At 35.2% G+C, this 21,382-nt stretch overlaps 1 protein-coding gene across 1 annotated transcript; it reads left to right on the plus strand.

Annotated features, from left to right (window-relative positions):
• The first annotated feature begins 1,825 nt into the window (after positions 1-1,825).
• Positions 1,826-15,516, plus strand: LOC142340231 (fructose-bisphosphate aldolase C-like). Its single transcript, XM_075390753.1, has 6 exons — positions 1,826-2,672; positions 5,134-5,367; positions 7,860-8,001; positions 8,987-9,245; positions 9,614-9,828; positions 15,321-15,516. Exons 1-6 carry the CDS (start codon positions 2,467-2,469, stop codon positions 15,405-15,407), a joined length of 1,143 nt encoding a protein of 380 aa, XP_075246868.1. The 5' UTR covers positions 1,826-2,466; the 3' UTR covers positions 15,408-15,516.
• Positions 15,517-21,382: the final 5,866 nt, after the last annotated feature.

Raw genomic sequence — 21,382 nt, forward strand, 5'->3', positions numbered from 1 at the left:
AGCAGAACCATTCTGTAAAAGACAAATTGAACGATTTTCTGTTAGATATCGTGCAACCAAACTTTTCAACATGCTAAAAACCTGTGGCGTCATTCCACACAACATATTAGATCTGCCCTTTTCAAAAATTTCACATTTGTATCATAATTGGAAAGACATATATATATACTACAAAACCGTGAATTGATAAAACATTTTTGATTTTTAGCTTCCCAATTTTTTCAATACCTTTGGCTGCATGCTACAGGACCTTCAATTTTGGGCCCTGATTCTAGCCTGAAAGTTTGACCCCTCTAGCTCTTCTAGTTTTCGAGATATCGCATTTTTTTCATTTTTTGAGAAAAATTTAAGGACTTAGAAAATTTTTGGAAAAAAAAATCAGATTTTTTTTCTCTCGTTAACAGCAGGCTATGCAGTATGTTTATCAATCTATACATGTGGGCACTCCGCTTTCTGTCAACAAAAAATTTTTTTTTCTCGGCCTATTTTGGCATAGCTGACCAATTTTAATTTTTTTCCTTTCATTTTCGTTTAATTGAGCAAGTTGATATTGCTTTAAGCCACCAGGGCAGAAGTCTTGTGGACTGTATTGTCCCGTTATCTGTCCTTTCCGGGTCTCATTTGGTATTTAAATTTATAACTTTTTATTCATTTAATATATTACTTGAACCCAGATAAATAAATTCTTTCTTTCTTTCTTTCTTTAATTCTGGTTTAAAAAAACTGAGTGTAGAAAAAGGCTTAAAATTTTGGAGCACTTAAATGCAATGTTATGAGTTTTATGCAGTTAACTTTGAATGTGGGATCATTCTGTGCCACGTACAGAATTTTTCGAGTTTCTAGCTTTCCTTCAAAAGTTTAGATTGATTAAAATTTTGATTACTAGTATTCTTGTGTGTTGCGTGTCATTACTAGAATTAGTGTTGTTCATAACTTAACTTATTGTAGCATGTCAACACCTGAAAAAAGATTTACAATGATAAAATGATGATGCAACTTTTTTTCCTATGAATATTTCTGTTTTCTTCGCGATTCAAATTACTAGAACTATTTTAAAGGCCAAGGGGGAATTGTTTACACATTTGAATCTCTACGGAAAACTTTTCTAAGTGTCTTTCAAATTTGAGATTTAAAGCACAATGGATTTAATTTCAGTGTAATGAGGTAAAGAAAGCAAAGATATCGGTTGGCCAAATTGGTTCTAAAAAGTGGTCTGTCAAATATGTGCTAACCCCACCCCATATGGAGTATTGGAACAATGAAACAGTGATACATAATTAAGGGGAATTCTCTCGAGAGAGCAACCCCCACCCCATGTCATGGAACAATGATGCATAATTAAGGGGGATTCTGAATTCTCTCGAGAGTTCCCCCCCCCCCTCCCACACACACACACGCACACACACACACATACACACACACACATACACACACACACACACACACGCACATACACATACACACACACACACACACACACGCACATACACACACACACGCACACACACGCACACACACACACACACACTCACACACACACACACACTCGCACGCACACATGCACACACACACGCACACACACACACGCACACACACACGCACACACACACGCACACACACACACACATACACACACACACACACACACACTGCATCTCAATAGAAGGTTGGAACAAGGAAACAATGATTCTCTCAAGAGTATCTCCTGAAGTTTAGAAGAAACTTGATATTCATTTGAGATTCCTTAAGTCGTCGCTTCATCTGACCTGTCTCCAGGTTCACTCGAATTATCCGACAACGCGTTTGCCTTTTATGTCAAAACCAATACCTTTCTGGTTTTTTCAGGTTTTATGTATATGTAGTTTGACTAACAGTTTTGTTTCAACTTGGCCTATTTATTATATTACTTATCTAGTTAGTTACACCTCTCATTTTGACCTTTGAACTGAACAGTTTGACAATTGTGACCTTAATATTCGACTTCTAAATTTGAGCCGATTCCTTAGACGAGCGAATTTGACTTGAATTCAACAGACATTTTATCATTCTTACTTAACACTCCAAATTGTCTTATCATATCACTTTGTTTGCTTTTATACATTTGTTGCTATAAGCTTGAGTTTCGCATAAGAAGGTTTGTAAGTTGACTTATTGTATCGGTCCTTTATTTGAAATCGGTCGGAATCCACATTTGAACTTCTTTGTTAACTATTTTTATTTTATAATCCGCCATTTCTCATTCGCTAGTTTGACCATACACGCCAGTTGGTAAATATCTCATATCATTAATTCGTTACTTAGTTAGATTTATCTCTCATCAAGCTGCGGCGTTTACTGCCTCTCTTTCTAAACCGGGCGTTTCTGATTACCCTACTTACGTTAGTTATATTAAATTTATTTTCTGACATTAACTTGTCAACGTTCACTTTCTGTCTGTATTCAAGTCATCAAATTTCATCAAATATAATGAGTGGCGAAACTGTATCCTGGGAAAACTCAAAATGGGCGGAGAATTCGAACCCTCTTTCGGTTGAACAGAAGAAAGAGCTGAGGGATATTGCCCAGAGAATAGTGGCCGATGGAAGGGGAATTTTGGCGGCTGATGAATCCACGGGAACGTTTGGAAAACGGATGGCTTCAATTGGTGTAGAAAACAGTGAAACCAACCGAAGGTCAGTTTAATTAATAAACCAGCTGCTGGAATTTTCTGGGCTGGTGGCTTTGACTAGATCAGTGAGAAAGGGTAGATGCAGGTAAAAGTATGTCAAGCGTGAGAAATTCATCTCTTGCTCCTTTTTCAGTTTCGTAGTTGAGCTTATTTCATGTTTAATAGCCGCCTCAGCTTCTCAGCCGGCTATTATAGCGCTCATATTTTTTTTACAATTCAAAGAATTTGAATTGTATTGGGGCGCTCTCTTTTTTTTAAGATCTGTTCACACATTTTCATGATTTTTGAAGTCAAATTGGAGTGGTGATTTTGGTCACACCGAAACAGGAAATGGAGCGGAAAAACGAATGATTTTGCGGCGTGAAATTTTTTTGCTCTAATTTTTAAGTAGAGTGAGAAAACGGTGTTTGAACCAAAGTTTTGCATGCGACAATTTTTTGCATGCGACAATTTCACTTTGATTTTTATTTTTTCGATTTTTTGGATTGGATTTTTGAATGGTTTTCCCAATCCATTTATGGTTCATTCTTGGTCAAATTTTTTGTTTGAACCAAATTTTCATTTCTCGCTGGTTGTTTTTTCACATGCGGCATTCTGACCTTGATTTTCTGTTTTTTTTTAAATTTTTTTTAAGATCTGAAATGGTTTTTCCAATTCATTCAGTCCGTTCTCGGTCTAGTTTTTGTATAGTCAATGAAAATTCTTTGAATTTTACGTCAGGACTTGTCCTGTTATGTTTTTTTACTTCGTCGAATAAAAATTTTGCTTTACCTTAGTTCACAGCTTGTTCAACATTTAGCGTGAATTTTTTTACTTCTCTAGGCGAGGTTCACTCGTCTCTCATTCTGCTAAAAGTGTTTTTAGATAGCAGTTGCTCAACAAAGCAATTCAAAATGAACAGAGTCAGTATCAGAATTGAAATCAGAATTAGAAAAAAGATAAAGCCACGAAGCCCAGTTTCAGATGCCGGTTACTCAAACTTCGTTCCGGGTTACCATCTCTAATGGTCATTGGTATTGATGCTAGCCCTGGTGTTGTCTCACTACGAAACAGGCACATGTCCAGCTCCAAAATAACATCAAAATAGTTAGCACTTCAAAATTGTTTGTGTAAAAGAAATCATTTTTTTCATTAGTTTTTTTCTCTTTTAATCCCAATCTTGGTTGTGGGAATGTTAGAAAAAAACATTGGCAGAATAAGGCACTCTATGCATTGACACGAGGGAGCTTGCGACACGTGCTGGACACGAAAACCGAGGGGGCTAAGATTTATGTGCTAACTAATTTAGAGAACCAAAGGGTAAGAATAGGTTAAGTTCCACTCAAAAACGTTGCAGAGGAGACAAAATTTAGCAGATAAATCCTAGCCATCGCTGGTGTTATATAATTTGCTGCTTCACGTGCATTTTTACCAAATAACCCAAGGTTAGTTTATCAAGTTGGTCCTGCCTTCAGCTTTTAGCTCCTGATTGTTCTAACCTGGGTTTGATAAGCACAATCGGTTTGTGGAACTGGCATTCTGTAGATTAGTGGCAGGAACTGAAAAAAAAAGATCTCGTTAATGTACTTTTACGCATTTTCCGAACACTCTCATTTGCAAACGTCAACTCAATTTTAATCCCACTGGAAGCACAGGAGGGAAAATTGTGAAGCGAAACAATGATTTTTCAATTTCGATCTATTGAGGTTTAAATTGCTCTCAAACAAAGTTGGTAGCAATTATGTTAGTGCTGCTGGTATTTTATGCAATTTTTTTGTACTACCAACTTTGTCTAATCGTTTTTTGTCTCACCATTTGACTTTTTACTTTGACTTAGAGCAATTTGCCCGACGTTAGTTATTTAAGTTTTTCTTAGGGCCGCAGACATGATGAGTAACAGCAGCATTTATTTCGTCGTAAAAGTTTGAGAGGTAATAAAAATTTGGAAATAAATTTAAAAAAATGTTTAATAGACGCAAAGCGATATCTGGGGCTATTATTGGCCTTCTCTTAATTTTTTGAAACCCAAAAAATCTGGATGATATTGGTGCTTTTTCTTTTATTTTTTGTTAAGATGATTTCACACCTTTTTCAATGACTGCTGCAGTTTTGACGAAGTTACATTTAACAAAACATGGGCAGTCAGTCTGTCTCTCTGTTGGTTTTTAGTTATTAGAAAGGAACGCAAGTGGAAGACGTTCATGCTTGATGAATCATACAGTGGCCACAAATAGTTTCCTAGTATTCTTAATAACGTCATAAATGTTTTCTCGATATCGTGGTTATCTTACAAGGATCATAAATGATGTCAGTTAATCATATGGAAAAATAGATTGTTTCCTAGTAATCATACTAGGATCTATGGAACAATTTGCGTATGTTAAACATCATATTTAATTTTCTTATGACGAAAAGAAGAGAAATCCACTGTTCAATTAGCGCTTTCGTATTTTAACGAACAGTTAAGGCAATATATGATTGTTTAGAATATATCGTCAGACATTATTCGAACAGGCAGCTAGAGTGAAGCCGTACATTGGAGGAGTGATTCTGTTCGAAGAGACGCTCTACCAAGTAGACCCAGTGAGCGGAGAGAGGATCGTGAGGCTGCTCCAAGCACAGAACATCACTCTCGGCATTAAAGTGGACCAGGGAATCAAAGACCAAGAAGGGTGTCCAGGAGAGGTGGTCACAAAGGGCTTGGACGGATTATCCGAAAGGTAATTGATTGTTAACAAATTATTATGGAAGGGAAGGGGGTTGAATTGGTCTCTTGAGGTTAAACGCTCTGTGCGTGTGACATGTGAAAAAATTAACCTCGAAATATTAAGTTTTCTTTGATTTGTTGTCATAGTTTTTTGCATAGTCAGCTACTTGCGTTGAGTTTTGATGATAATTGTTCGGAGGGTTTAATTCTTGCAGATTGTCTCGTATAAAGAGAAATCTCAGTTTTCCTGAAAGTGGCTAGTCGATGCCAAATTGAAACATTCAACTCTCCTCTCGCTCAGATTAAAAATGAACACGGTATGAATCTTTGAAAAACAAATAATATTGATTCACTTCTTGATTTACGGAAAACAGTGGAATGTTAAAGGAATTTGAATTTCTCCTGCATATTTATATAGCACGAAAAAGTTGTGGAAACAGCAGTGGAAACAACATCCACTATTAAAACATATAAATCCAAAGTTTCATCAGGAGTGGAAGCTTGCAAATACTAACGTATCTTAATTAAGCGCCCTGATATTATTTGAAGACAAGTTTTGTTAGCGTGACATTTTGTATGATCAAGCTATATTTAAGTGCATTGACTAGTTAACTTTTATACAGGTCATGGTTTCTTTTTCAAGCTCAGGTAGTATTTTTTGTTTCAGTAAAAGATTTATCAATATTCTACCGCGATACCCCAGAGATGTTCGAGTAGAATTTCTTTTTGAGGTTTTTCTTTGTAAAATGCGAGTGGTTTGCGGGCGAGTATTGTAGAAAAAATTTTGATTTGCGGTCAAAATCTCATTACTTTGTTTGAATGTAGCCCAAAGTATGATCTAAGGCTTATTAAAAGCAGGTGTTTTATGTATAGTTCATTAATTGTTAAAATTTTGAACTCGATTAAGGTTGCAAAGATGGAGTCACTTGGTTTGTTTCTTAGGACAATTCTCAATTTTTTTGTAACCATTCAATTTTTTGCAGCTTATTTAACGTTGTTCCACCATAAATAAGAATTCCTTACTCAAAAATTGGGACCACCTTAGTTTTTTTGCAGAACATAGATGGCGTTGCGACTGCAAGTTTTCCTTGGCCTTGCAATTAATCCGACCCACTTCTTTAATTTTAAACAAATGGATTCCACATGTGCTGCGAAAGTTAAATTCGTGTCTTGAGTTACTCCTAGATATTTGTAGGTTTTTCACCTTTGAACTGCGCAATTTTGATAGTTGGTGTTTGCCTTGCTTTCAAACAAATTCCTTACAAATGTTTTTTGACTCGTTTAAATCCAATTTATTTTGATGCGGCCAATGTGAAACTAAATGAATTCCAATATTTAATTCTTCAGAAGTTGGTCTTCATTTGAAAAGGATGCTGGTTTCGTCGGCAATACGAAATGGATATTTTACAAGCGTCCACAAAGTCAATAATGTACAGTATAAACAATACTGGACCCAGAACAGAACTATCTGTTTACTATCATTTTTTACTTTCAGTTCTGTCGATATTTCGTTTTTCCATAAACACTGTGTTCTTGATTTGAGATATAAAGAAAACCAGCTTAAAACCTGACCCCTAAATCCAAAGCTTTCTGATTTTTCAACTGCAGCGAGTGATTTAGTGTCGAATGCCTTTTTCAAATCTAGGAAAACTGTGGTGCTATTGTTCACTTTCTTTTTCCAACCTTATGTTTACTACATTGACGAGTGCATCAACTGATGACCTTTGATTGCGGAAACCAAACTGATTTTTCGCCAAGAATTTTGAATTTCCCAATGTAGTCGACAATTGTGATTTTTATAACTTTTGCAAAGATTTTTCCAATTGACGGCAAAATTGAAATGGGTCGATAGCTATTGACATCATTTCTTGATGCCGTTTTGAAATGCGGTTGGATATTTGCTCGTTTTAGGCTATTTGGGAATACTCCGCTCAGAAAAGTTTCGTTGATATAATTAACTAAAAATGGCGCTAAATATAGTCAAATCCCTTAATAAAGGTGTTAGTGATCAGATCCTTACCATGCAAAAAAGATTTTTGTAGGCTTGCAATTTGTGAGAGCACTAACACCTTTTACCACATTTGTGAGAGCACTAACACCTTTTGTGAGAGCACTAACACCTTTTACCACCTTTTATCACTAACACCTTTTACCACATTTGTGTCAGATAGCATCATTTTGTACGAATAGGTTTTGTTTTGTTACAGTATTTGTAAGTTTTTCAATATTTGTTTCAATTCGGTAATGTTTTCTGTGGTAAAGTTCTTTTGGTTGGCCATTTTGGTAAAGCAACGTGAATCTCAAAGCTTTTGAATAGCATAAAAATAGCAAGAAAGAGCAACTGCTTTGTTTCGCTTTTTTTGAGAAAGGAATTAGATTATGATACATGAGCGGGAAAATATCCTTACGGGGATTGTAGATTATAGTTACGACTTTCCTTCATAACGCAAGTATTGCCAACTTATATTTGCGTCCACAAAAACTGCGTGATATTGTTTGATATAGGTGCAAGCAGTACAAGAAAGATGGCTGTGACTTTGCCAAGTGGAGAGGGGTGTTGAAAATCCAGGCATCGGGAACTCCCTCGGATGCAAACATCAAAGCAGTCACTTCAGACCTCGCCAAATACGCTCGCATATGTCAGCAGGTGAGGAAACGGGTAACAGTTAACAAAAAAATTGGATCTTTTCCGTTTGTGCCCCCCCAGCTTAGTGGGCGCATATTATTTGCAACCCCCAGACGCACGTGCAATTTTTTTACATAGTGATTTACTATGTAATGGCACGTGCTCTGTAACTGGGGGGCGCATAACGAACTGGGGGGGGGGCACAAACGGAAAAGATCCAAAAAATTAAATGAAGGTACTGTGCTGTCGGATTTAAATGAAAATGGAACAGTTTGTTTAGCTCCAATGTATAAAACTCAATGTTTTTTGATAATACTTACATTATGAAAGGTGATTAATTAAGCTCAGATGTTTTTTTGCTCTTTTGTTCCGATATTAGACGTTTGCCGAAAATTGATGATATCGGAACTGGTAGTTGGAATGGTTAAATTTCCTTGAAAGTAGCAGGATAGGTAAATTGCTGTTCAAGGCGCTGCTGTCATTACGTCACAGAAATTTTTCGAGCCTTTAGTTATTGGGTGTAATGTAAAATTTGTCACTTGGGGTTTGGAGTATTTTTAGATAATCTGATTAATTTTGCATAGGTATGAAAAAGTGACTAACAGAAATTTGTATACTTTCAGTTTTTATTTGAATCCATACTTTTACTCATTCAATTCTTTGCGCCCGTGTCGGAGAAAACTATAACCAATTGTGTTTTTATGGATCTCGAACGAAGTGTCACTTGACGCTTTTGTTCTAAAATATTCTTTGACTTCTTGAGTGGCTTTCATTTTTGAGTGATATAAGTTGCTCTCGTTCTGAAGTAAAGTTCGTCGGTTAAACGGACTGTGAGCAAAAAGAATTCAAAGCCTTTGTAGCTCAGTTGTTTGCCGAAAAACAGTGGGGAGAGTTTTTGCACCCATAAAACATTTCTAAGCCACTCCCCCTCTAAATTACATTGCCCCGTCTGTCGTTTGCGAGAAATTTGTCCGCCGTGAGTCGGGTATGTTTTGGTATATTTTAGAATGGACTGGTGCCTATAGTGGAACCAGAGATCCTGCCAGATGGCGACCATTCCATAGAAGTGTGCCAAAGGGTAGCTGAGAAGGTTCTAAGTGCCCAATACAAGGAGTTAATAGCGCACGATGTGTACATTGAGGGAACCCTGTTGAAACCCAATATGGTCACCTCAGGCCAGAGTTGCGTGGACAAAGCTGGACATGATGAGATTGCGCTGCGGACCGTCACTGCATTCAAGAGAGTTGTTCCGCCAGCTATGCCAGGTGAAACTACACTTTTTTAAATATAATGAATCTAGAAAACTCTGCAGTTACTGAATTTGAAAAAAAGCTATTTTTGTTCCGTAGAAAAACCATTTTTAGGGTGATTTTGTGATAAAAACGGTGTGCAAAAGTGAATGGTTATTTTTTGACGTGCAGGTAAGCTGATTGACAATGTTGTGTTTTATAATTCAGTCAATTGAAGCTGCATTCTCAAAGTTTATGAAAATTTTTTCATAGCTTTAGTAACGATGTTAACTGCGAATGTTGAATTGAGCATTATAGAACATTGCATATAAAATACAAGTGGTGGTGAACCCTGCTCTTTTGGCCTGACCAAATAAGGGACTTTTCTGTTTGTTCACGTGCAGGTGTGGTGTTCCTATCTGGTGGAATGTCAGAAGAGGACGCCTCTCTCAACCTCAATGCCATGAATTCCCTCTGCCAACCACCTCACTCCTTAGACATCCCATGGAAACTGAGCTTCAGCTTCGGCAGAGCCCTCCAGGCCAGTGCGATCAAGGCATGGGCGGGTAAAGACGAGAACAGAGCTGCATGTGGAGAGGCATTCTATCAACGGGCTAAGGTAAAGGGAACAATAGTTGGAGTTGTAGTATGAGTGAAAGGCGTTATTGCCCAGACCTCATGTAATGCTAGTCTGGAATTTTTTGCTCTGTCATTTTTGAGCCCTGGAATATTGATTGGAGGAAGACATAAGTAGTAGCATTCGAAAGTCCGTGAGTAGAATGGTTCTGCGAAGGGGTTTTTAATAGCCGCCCTCATCTTCTCAGCCGGCTATTATTGCGCTCGTATTTTTACGACTCGAAGAGGAGTATTGGAGAAGTCCTTTTTTTTTTAATCAATTTTATTGGAGTGATTTTTGAAGCGGGAAATGAAACACGTGAAAAAATTTGGAGTGATTTTGGCGCTGAACAAAAGTGAAGAGTGGAGCGAAAAGAGAGTGGTTTTTGTTCATACCGCTGTTTTTGAGAGAGCGAGAAATTGATGTGTGAAAAAATTTTTTCTAAGCGAGCGAAATTTTTTTGTTCACGTGCGGCTTTTAAAAGCAGTTTTTTGCAACTTTTGATGGTTATGAGGTTTGATTATGATATTGTATTAGTTCTAGGTTTGTTTTGATAGAAATGGAAGGTTTCAAGTAGTTAATTTGATTTTTAATGCTAATTTGGAGGGTTTTGATCAGTTTTGCTGATTTTTAGACGAAATTCAACGATTTTTTACCTGTTTTTTTGTTTTACTGCTTTAAGTGGGATTTGAATAGAAGCTTGTTACTTAAGGAATTGTCAGATACCAATTGATTAAAATTTTGTTGGTATAAATCATTTTTTTCTAAGGAAAAATGACCGAAAAATTGAGAAATTTTAAACCATTTTTCTCATTTTTCGCAGTTTTTCTTTTTTTTTATCTTACACAAGTGTCTTACCCACCCTTTTATAACTTGCCCATTGTTTTGCGAGTTTTTCATTGCTCTAATTGCAAAGAAACCTTATTCGGCTTTATGTTTCCTTGTACTATTAAAAAAAACTCATTTAGTTTTTATAGTTTTTTTGTTGAATTTGTTTGAATGCCGTTTCTATACCCTTAATTTTTTATGGCATTTGTGGACGTTTAGGGTTCATAATAGTTGTTCTAGTTGTTTAGTAATAAGTGTGGGCAATTTTGGATATGAATCATTTTTTGTTGAGAAATATGACAAAAAATGGCGAAAATTGGAACTATTTTCCTTAATTTTTTTCTTTGCAGTTTTTCGGTTTTTTTTCTGTTTTTTGAGACAAATTTCATAGACTATTATGACTTGTCTATTGTTTTGCAAGCATCTGGATGCTCTATTCGCTGAAAAGAATTTTTTTGGATTTATATGCTTTTGTACTAATAAGAAATTTACTAACTTTTTCCAGTTATTTAGTGCAAATTGTTTTTAAGAGCTTCTTTTCATAATTTGGCCTCAAGTATTTTTAAAACATTCAGTTAAGTGGTTTTAGTAAGTACTAGTTGTTTTGATGAAGTAATTTTGGCAGAGATAGTTATTTCGGGATCTCAAGTTATGACAAAATTTGATCAGATTTTTTATCATATTCAACAGATTTGATTTTTTTTACTTATTGTTTTATGGTTTCTGTCGAGAAAATCATAAATTAGTGGAGGCAAGTTTTTTCTGATGAGTAGTTGGATGGCGGATAAATAGATTTTAACTTCGAGTCGTTTCCGGAATTCTTCCGGCTATGTTTTTTTTTACTTCGTCAAACTTTTTTTCGCTTTACCATTTTGCCGCTTTTTCGACATTTTGCGTGAAATCTTTTTGACTTCTCTAGGCTAGTTTCTCTCTTCTCTCATTCTGCTAAAAGTGAATTTGAACTTCAGTTGCTAAGCAAAGCAATTCAAAATGAACAGAGTCGGTATAAAAAATTGAAGTCAGAAATAGAAACGGGATAAACCCATAAAGCCCAATTTTAGATGCCCGCTATTTCAACGTCGTTCCTATAAGTCTTAGTTACCACCTCTAATGCTTATTGGTGTTGATAGTAGCCCCTGTAGCCTCTCTCTAAGAAACAGAAGTATGTTCAACTACGAAATGCCATCAAAATAAATCGGACTTAAAAAATATTTTTGTACAAAAATCTTTTTTTTTCAATATATTCTATTCGTTCAATCCCAATCATGCTTATTGGAATCAACGGCGGCTATTTTCCGGCAATCTGCCGGGTATGTTTCATTTTCGTTGTTGCTGAGATAATGTGTTTTTTTTTTTGGAAAAAAAAGGGGGATCTAGTTGTTCAATCGAAAAAGATGAAAATATTGAATTTCAAATGTATTAGCTAGATAACCACAATGATAATGCCCTCATTTTAACGCTCTGAAAGTTAAATATTTATTGGCACTGTGTTTTATTGTAATTTGTTTAATAGTCGCGAAGCGATAGCGGCTATTATTGGGGACATCGTGGTTTTTTTACAATTCAAAGAATTTGAATTGTATTGGGGCGCTGTCTTTTTTTTAATATCTATTCTCACATTTTCATGATTTTTGAAGTCAAATTGGAGTAGTGATTTTGGTCACGCCGAAACAGGAAATGGAGCGAAAAAGCGAGTGGTTTTGCGGCTTGAATTTTTTTCGCTCTAATTTTAAAGTAAAGTGAGAAAAGGGTGTTTGAACAAAAATTCGCTTTCTTGCTTGTGGTTTTTTCTTCACCTGCGGCAATTTCTCTTTGATTCTTATTTTTTTTCGATTTTATGGATTGGACTTTTTTCTTATTGGTTTTCACAATCCATTCACAGTTCTCTCTAGGCCTATTTTTTTGTTTGAACCAAATTTTCAATTCTTGCTAGTGGTTTATTGTTCACCTGCGGCATTTTCTCTTTGATTCTTACTGTTTTTCAGTTTTTTGGATTGGACTTTTTTTCTTATTGGTTTTCACAATCCATTCACAGTTCTCTCTAGGCCTACTTTTTTGTTTGAACCAAATTTTCATTTCTTGCTTGTGGTTTATTGTTCACCTGCGGCAATTTCTCTTTGATTCTTACTGTTTTTCAGTTTTTTGGATTGGACTTTTTTTTCTTATTGGTTTTCACAATCCATTCACAGTTCTCTCTAGGCCTATTTTTTGTTTGAACCAAATTTTCAATTCTTGCTAGTGGTTTATTGTTCACCTGCGGCATTTTCTCTTTGATTCTTACTGTTTTTCAGTTTTTTGGATTGGACTTTTTTTCTTATTGGTTTTCACAATCCATTCACAGTTCTCTCTAGGCCTATTTTTTTGTTTGAACCAAATTTTCATTTCTTGCTAGTAGTTTATTGTTCACCTGCGGCAATTTCTCTTTGATTCTTACTGTTTTTCAATTTTTTGGATTGGATTTTCTAAATGGTTTTCCCAATCCATTCATAGTTCATTCTAGGTCTATTTTTGTTTGAAGCAAATTTCCATTTCTTGCTAGTGGTTTTTGTTCACATGCGGCTTTTATTTTATGCGGGATTTTAACTTTTCTGTTTTTTAAAAATTTTTTTGGATCTGATTTTTAAATGGTTTTCCCAATTCACTCATAGTCCGTTCTAGGTCTATTTTTTTAATCAATGAAAATTGTTTGAATTGTACGTCAGGACTTGCCCTGCTATGTTTTTCGTTGATCCACGGCAAAACTCTGAAGGAATGAATGAGATAATTGACTGAATTATCGTTTTGTGAGTTCTCAGAAAAACTGGAATCTGTACTTTGTAAGAAAGTTAGAACGAGCTAATAAAAGCCTTTTTGAGAATGCTAGAAGCGTAAATCAGAAAAAATTGTGCTGGAAATTTTAATTAATTCGCTCAATTTGTTAATTTTGTCTTGTTTAATTTTGGTGTTTTTGTCTTCAAACTTTTAAAACGTGGCAACCAAAACTGTTTTCAGTTGGAAAATCCAACTCTTTGATCATATCTTAGCAAGAAATCATCTCAAAAGATTTCAAATTCTTGAGAGACTGATCTATGGGTTTGAATCCCTGTGGTCAAGTTCTTGGACCCATAAAACATTTCTAAGCTACGCCCCCTCTAAATTAAATCGCCCCGACTGCCTTTCGTTCCAGAGAAATTAATCAGGCAAAAGTCGTTTTGATGTTCATATCGAAGTATTGTTCAGCTGGTATAATTTTCACAAGTTTTGTTTTCTAATTTGCTTTCATTTGACGAAACCGTTCGTGCTTTGTAATACTACATAGCTCTCCGTAGTTAGTGTTTTCAAAGTTCTTGAGTTTTCCGTGCTTTTCTTTCTTTGTAGTTTTTTTGGAGTTGGTTTTGGTTCTGACAATTTTGAAAGTGCTTTCTAAAAAAAACTTTGAGTGATATTTTAAGTTTTAGCGCATTTTTAGCTTTTTTCACAAACGTGGTATTAATAAAAAAAGATATTGGTTCTCAATGATGCATATTTTTAACTCGTCCAACTAACAGTGCTGAGCTGCAAATTGTTTTTACTATGGCAATCATTGTTTGTTGGTTGTTAATGACATCACTTTTTGTTTTAAATTTAAAGTCAGGTTTTGGGTATTGTTTGTGTGCTTTCTCATTTCTGGCAATCATTAAAAGTTGGTGTTCTTAAAAATGCATATATAAGGCTCATTTGCTTTTTCTTAAATAGAGTTATTGAAAGCGATGTCTTCCCTCTTATTTAAAAAAATTAGCAAGTTCCTGAGCGGTTATTCAGAATTGGAAATTTACAAAGCAAAAATCTTAATTTTTTACACCTGGAACTCTCCATCTGATATAAATGAAAATGATGAAAATCAGATTATATCAGATGAAAATTTTTTTATATCCATCTGATATAAAAAAAATAATGAGTGCTTAATGCATTGAATAGAAAAGGTTTGGAATTGGTCATCAATTTGTAGATGTGTTCCTGTTCGTAAAATACAATATTAGAAATTTTTGTATTTTAAATACTCGCCCAAACAGAGGGGAGAATGCTTGATCCATTGTAAATTAATGAGTAAGGATATTGACATCTTTTACGTAAACTTTTCCTCACCTTGAAGACTGAAGTAAAGCTCAACAGACAGAAATCAGAAACCGAAGATAGATATACTTACTCATCGTGAACTAATAATTCGGAGTGAAGGCAATCGTATGTATGGTCAAAATACAACATCAATGGGCCATCTCAGAAGGCATTAAACTCTTTTAAAAAATTCTATTTGCTATCTGTTCGTTGTTTCTTTTCTTCTGAGTGATCAAAATTCTGATAACCAAGCTGATCTTAACAATAAAAATTTATGTCTCAAAAAATGTTGGAAATTATGATTTATCAATCATTTCAAAGTAACAACTGGGCTTGCTATCTTGATAAGCAAATCAAGTTGTTATCGATTAGTAATTGCTAAATTGTAGAATGATGGTAACCAGATGAATAACCGATGGTTCATAGTTGAGTCTGTTAATAGAAAATAGCTGGATTTTCTTTCCCATTATAGAACCAAATTAGTGGGACTATGATCTATATATTGCTTCTTTAATGTAGGTGCCTATAATGGTGTTACATTTTTGTTCGAGGTGGTCTATACCGAAGTGGAAGTGAGTTTTTGTTTGTTACAGGCCAACGGTGAAGCTTGTCACGGAATGTACAAGGGAAGTGGAGACGCCAACACTGACTCACTATTTGTGGCCAATCATGTCTATTAATCCTATTGCAACGGTCAATGCACAATAACTACGAATCATTTATATAATAAACGGATCTTTTCCGTTTGTGCCTTCCAGCTTAGTGGGCGCATATTATTTGCACCCCCAGACGCACGTGCAATATTTTTACATAATGATATACCATGTAATGACACGTGCTCTGTAACGGGGGGGGGGGGGGTTGCATAACGTACTGGGGGGGGGGGCACAAACGGAAAAGATCCTAATAACTTACAATAACTATTACCAACGCACACCCCAAAAATGTCACCCATTATGATAAACCTTCTCTTTGCCTTATTGGTGCAAACTGTTTGTCCTCAGGGTTTTGTGCCTTATTTGTTCATCGCCTGTGCTGGCAAAATTGCTGTACATTTGAAAGGTTTTATGTAGAAGCTAAACTGAAGTGATGGAAATTTTTCCTTGTAATTATGTTTTTAAATTTTGAAATTTGGTTTGGATATATTTGTATCGGAAAATAAAAGTAGCTAATAAACTCCTTTTGCGATAGTGAATGAATGAGACCGATTTATAAGCAGCACAAAGACCATTTGGGAAAAATTTTCTGAAGAATAGTATCTGAGCAATTTAAAAAACCTCTACCATTCTTTGCGATTAAATATTGCCTTTGGGGAAAATCCACTTCCACTCATGGAAAGGGATTCCGATCGTTAGGAGGGTATATTTCATTGAATACCTTAGGCTGAGGCAACATGCCAGCGAAAAATACATCATGGTACCAAAAAGTTACGTAAACCTGAAGATTTTTTAAAAAGCATTCCAAACATGAAATAATTGCACGTTTTGGATTTGCACATCTTGGTCAATTGGATTTCAGGTTTCTGACACGTTTTCTTTCTGGACTATATGTCGGCCATTCCAGTACCTTCCCCTCCTTTTTTGAACAAAGTGGTTTAACCACTTTTTCTGTTTAGGCGGTGAAAATGAGAGAAATTTCTCTTAAAACTTCAAGCCCTAGTGCAACTGGTGCTGATGAAGCACGAATCCTGCTTTAAAAGTAGAAACCATACTCTACGCAGATTTTTGGTGCCATAGTGTATATTGATACTTACGCCAGACGCGAGAAAAATTTTAAACGAAGTTCATGTCAATTATATTAGTGATGTGGTCTTTTGATGTGATTTTTTGCAAGACCGCGTTAACGTCTGACCCTTTTAACTCTTCGTCCTCAAAACGGCATAGACAGGTAAAACTCAGAGGGCCTTAAGTGACTGAGCAGCTCTCTTACGAGCCTGATTAGTCTCCAAGTATGCGATTCAACGAAAGTGTTTTTTAGGAGACAATTAGATGTTATGAAGGGCAGTTCTCTTAATCTTAAAAGTTTGAGTTTGGTACCTCTCAGCCAGCCATTAGTTTCAGTTGCTAAAGATTGTGTCATTAAATTTTAGGTTTGAACTTTTGGTAAATTTGGAGTAAATAAGTCAAAAAATCATTTTGATCTTTTTCATGGACAACTCTTTCCAAAAATCCAGTCGAATTGTTCGCCGGATTGGTCGGATCAAACAATTCAGGCATCCTCTGGTTTTAAAATTGAAACGTTTAATGATCTCGCTGGCAATTTTAACATAAGAAAAAAATTAACAAAAGATCAAAATTTGAGCACTAATTACTGAAAAAGCGAACAACGGAAATCAGTCGAATGGTAACAAAACATTAGACCACCATAACTACAACAGACAAAGTTCAAAATAATTTGTAATATATTTTTATACTAAATGGAATTTCTATTGATCCCACCCTCGTTTGTGTGCGCCAAATAATCTGATCGGCCAGAATTGAAAGACCAAATTATGGAGCATATAGTTACTACACCTCCGCCCATTGTGGTTAGAACAATAAGACCTCAAAATCTATAACACTTCTGAGTTCATTACTTGGTCATTGAAAACCAGAGAAACTTGAAAAAGTATTTCAATGCAACGTTTTTGGGTATAATAGAAAAAGTTGTATGCGACAAAATCATTTGAATACGGCCGTTGAAATTTATTTTCAAACAAAGCTCATATGGAGTTTTTCATTTAATTGAAACGCTTTTGAATTGGCAATTTTGGTCCAACAGGCAAGTATTATCTCTGTGAAATCTTTATCTCAACAGAAAATAGGTCAATGTTGCAATGTTTATAATTCGAAAAAACAAACCGAAAGAAAAAGCAAGTTTGAGACGAATTCAAAGAAGCTTTGAGAAGAAAAATCTTTTTTAGCTTCTACGGGCCAGCTATAAAACTCCTAATGCTCGCTAGACAATACGTAGCTATTATCTGCTTATTATGCTTTTTCAATTACTACTCACACTATTTCCGTTAAAACGAACTTAAAAAATTAAATGTGTTCAGTTGATCCTCATTTGAAAATCACGAGAAGTGTTATTATAGCAAATGGGCTAAAATGTGTGAAAAAACACAAGTTTTCGACCACAAAATTGACACGTTAACGATCGCATTACCAGAAAGTGGTTGGGACCTTTCATTGGCGACAATAAATTGCAAGTTGACAAAACGAACCACAAAAACTATAAAGCTTAGAATTCATTATTCAAATCTCTTTATTTATTAGCTATAAACTGACAGCAGTAAATAAGCTCAATTAATCCTCATTCGGAAGCAAATGATAAGTCTCAGCATTCGGGAAAAATACAACAAATTAAAGAACAAAAAAACTGGCTAATACAGCAAAATGAAGAAAAAATTGAGAGAGAATTATACGATAGATAATTTTTAAAAAATTCAGTGTAAAAGTTCTTTAATTAAGTTTTTTTGACAGCAATGATTTCCTTATGATTGTAAGGATGTGACTTCAGAAAAGCTGTTAAATATTAACAAATACATTAAATACATTAAAAAACGCCAGTATTATCAAAGCAATTAAATTCACTGGCTTTTAACGGCAATCAATAAATGCGCTAAATTACACCTCCATGGGAAGGCAATAATATCATTTGTCCCTAAGTTATCGATAAGGCGTCACAGTAAGTCATAAGACTCTGAAAACTACAAATACAGACAAAAACTAAAAATACAGAGCAAAGTGCAAGAAGTATCAAAGCTTTTTCTGAAAACTATATTTATGGTCAATTGCACGACTTCTCAACGCCATTGAGAACCATAAAAAAGTAGAATTTGGAGTTAAGATTTCACACAAAATCAAAAAAAATGAAAAAATATCCAAAAATATGAAAAGATTTGGCATCAATAGTTAGAAGACAAAACCCTTAACCAGATTATTTTTGATTTCATTGGAAAGAATAGGTGTTTTGGCATAAGTGGGTACAAGTTCACAGAAGTGCCTCACCTACAACTTCACAGAACTATTTCAAATTTTAGGATCGTTTAAAGTTCAAAAACAGTTTTTTTAGTTTCATTTATTGCTCCTTTGGAAGCCTTTAACGCTTGATGTAAGCAAGTCTATGGCATAGGACTACGCAATTTTATTTTAAAAATTTCAAAAAGCAGATCAAAAATTTCTTAAAAATTTTGAAAACACAGAATCGAAGCCATAAAAAACACGACCAGTTCCTTGAAACAAATTTTTTGTTCTTTGGGCCTTCAGACCGTAAACGAGTTTTTGTCATTACTGGAACTTTGAAAGGAAAAGTTACTTTTTTCTAATTACCTAAATAGCAAAGTTTATGAAAAGTTTTTTTAATAAACAACAGCTTGACAGTAGATTTGGAACTTTTTTGATTAAAAAAAATTTTCCCTTTGAGACCAAAAGTAACTCTTTTTTTGCCTTTTGTCTATTAAGAACACATAATTGTTTCTTTTTGTAGAGTAAAATCTAATTTTGAACGAACATTTTGATAGGAAAAATCTTAATTTGAACGAAGTTAAAGCTAAAAATGAACAAAATCATGCCAAATATCAAGTATTCACACAAAAATTTAAACCTCTATAATTCCTCGAAAAAAATAAAATTCAAAAAAAACTGCAAATTCTTTGCTGGACAAGTTTGTTAATGATACCACTCACGTTTTTCTTCAATGAATATATCGATCGGCCAAAATTAACTCGACAGGAAAGCCATTTGAGTGTATAGTTGCCCCCCACAAGTGGGCTCGGAACAATTCTCATATCTTTTCTAATGATGTACAATTTAATTTGGTTAGTTTATGTTTTGTCTGATGCTTTTTGCACTTTGCTGTTAAGTTTTTGTTTAAATAGACATCAAATTTTGGGTATTAATTAATGCTTGTCGTTTATATTTGATTTTGCTGTTTGTCTTGTCTCGAAGCCTCATTAATGGCAGATCTCAGTGGCCTTCTAATGTGATATTATTTCGAAGCACATTACTGAGCCTCCTTGTGTTTAAATAAAAATCCGTCATATGATCATTCGTTTTTTGTGCAAGTGTATAAATCTGATGCTGAGTTTCTTAGAAAAAACGGCTCCTGAGAACGGCACTGATTAATTTGTCTCAATCTGGTCATAAATGGTATAAGGCTTGGTTAAAGTTTAGGCTGGGTCTTTTTTTTAAGAAATTTTAAGATTAGATTTTTCCTTCATTATAGCAATTGATACTTTTTTTTTACAATTTTGGGTGATAATTTCGGAGCATTTCATGACACTCACAGACTCAGGCCTGGACAACCCTTTCTAAATAGTACCCTAAATATATAGCCCTGTAAAATAACCTCTCTACAATACACCTTTTTAAGATACGCATTTTAGGTATCTATAATAAACGCTGGAAAAGTAAAAATAAGCAGATGCTGCGCTATTTATTGAGAGGGGATTTCTGGGTATATACAAATACCCTCAGATCCTTGGGGCTAGAATGTGCACACCTTTACACCCCTCCCCTCTTAATTTGTAGCAGCACCGCGCCAATGGGAAGCGAAAAAAAAATGGGACAGGGAACGAGAAATATGTAAGTGTATGTATGGATATGTGTGTGTGTGTGTGTGTGTGTGTGTGTGGGGGGGGGGGGGGGGTTGGAGGGGTGAGGGGTACGAGTTGGGAGGTGTGTTTTAAAAGAATGAACAGATCTAGAGTTGTATGTTGAACTCACAGACAGATTGGTGACGTAAACTGTCCATTTATGCCCTGAATACTTTTTAGCCCTTGAGCTAGAAAAGTGTGATAAAATTTATTGATAAAATTTTAGCTCAATAAAAGAAAATGTCACTCAAAAGACCTTCAACACGACAATCATCAACTTCGAAGCTTTCTTTTACTGCCAACATTTTAATTGAGTTTTTGTTTTCTTTGTCAAGTAGCTGTAAATAATTACATTCAGGGAGAAGATAACTGTTAGAATCACGATTGCAATTTTAATAAAAATTTTGTTCTTGCAACAATTTTTGCTCAAATTATGCCAATTTTAACTGATTTTTATTAGAAATGCTAGTTTTTTCAATGGATTTTTGAATAGAATTTTTGAAAATTTTAACTAATTCATTTGTCATTAATACATTTGAAGCGCTCAAGGGCTTGACCCCCCACCCCCCCCCCCCCCCCACCCTTCCTCCTCCTCCTCCCTTCCCCCCTGCCTTCCTCAACCCCACCAACCAAACATCGCGCAATTTACGAAAGAAATGACCGACTTTTAATTTTTACAAGAGTGATTAATGAACCAACGAAGAACATATAAAACGAAAATAGAAAAATATAGACAATTAATGTGGTGATTGTTTCGAACCTTTGAGAATTTAAATTGTATCGTATATTGATCAAAAGTTGGACGTATCTTATCAGATAACTCGTTAGCGAACGCACCTTGTTTATATCTATCGGTTATTGAGACAAAGTCAAACAGGGATAGACAATTCTAATGGCCGCAACCTTAATAGTAGTTAGAAAGGCTATATTGTGGAAGTGGATTAATGGGAACTAATGCTCGTTTAGTTCAGAAGTGGTAAACAAGGAAGAGCTCTAACAGCAACAAACTTACTCCCCAGTTCCTGTTGTTCACGTGGACCTTGTTTACACTGTTAACCTCTTTCTCTGTTCTCCACTTCC

Source organism: Convolutriloba macropyga, chromosome 5, assembly GCF_964194025.1.
Source record: "Convolutriloba macropyga chromosome 5, txConMacr16.3, whole genome shotgun sequence".
NCBI lineage: Eukaryota > Metazoa > Xenacoelomorpha > Acoela > Convolutidae > Convolutriloba > Convolutriloba macropyga.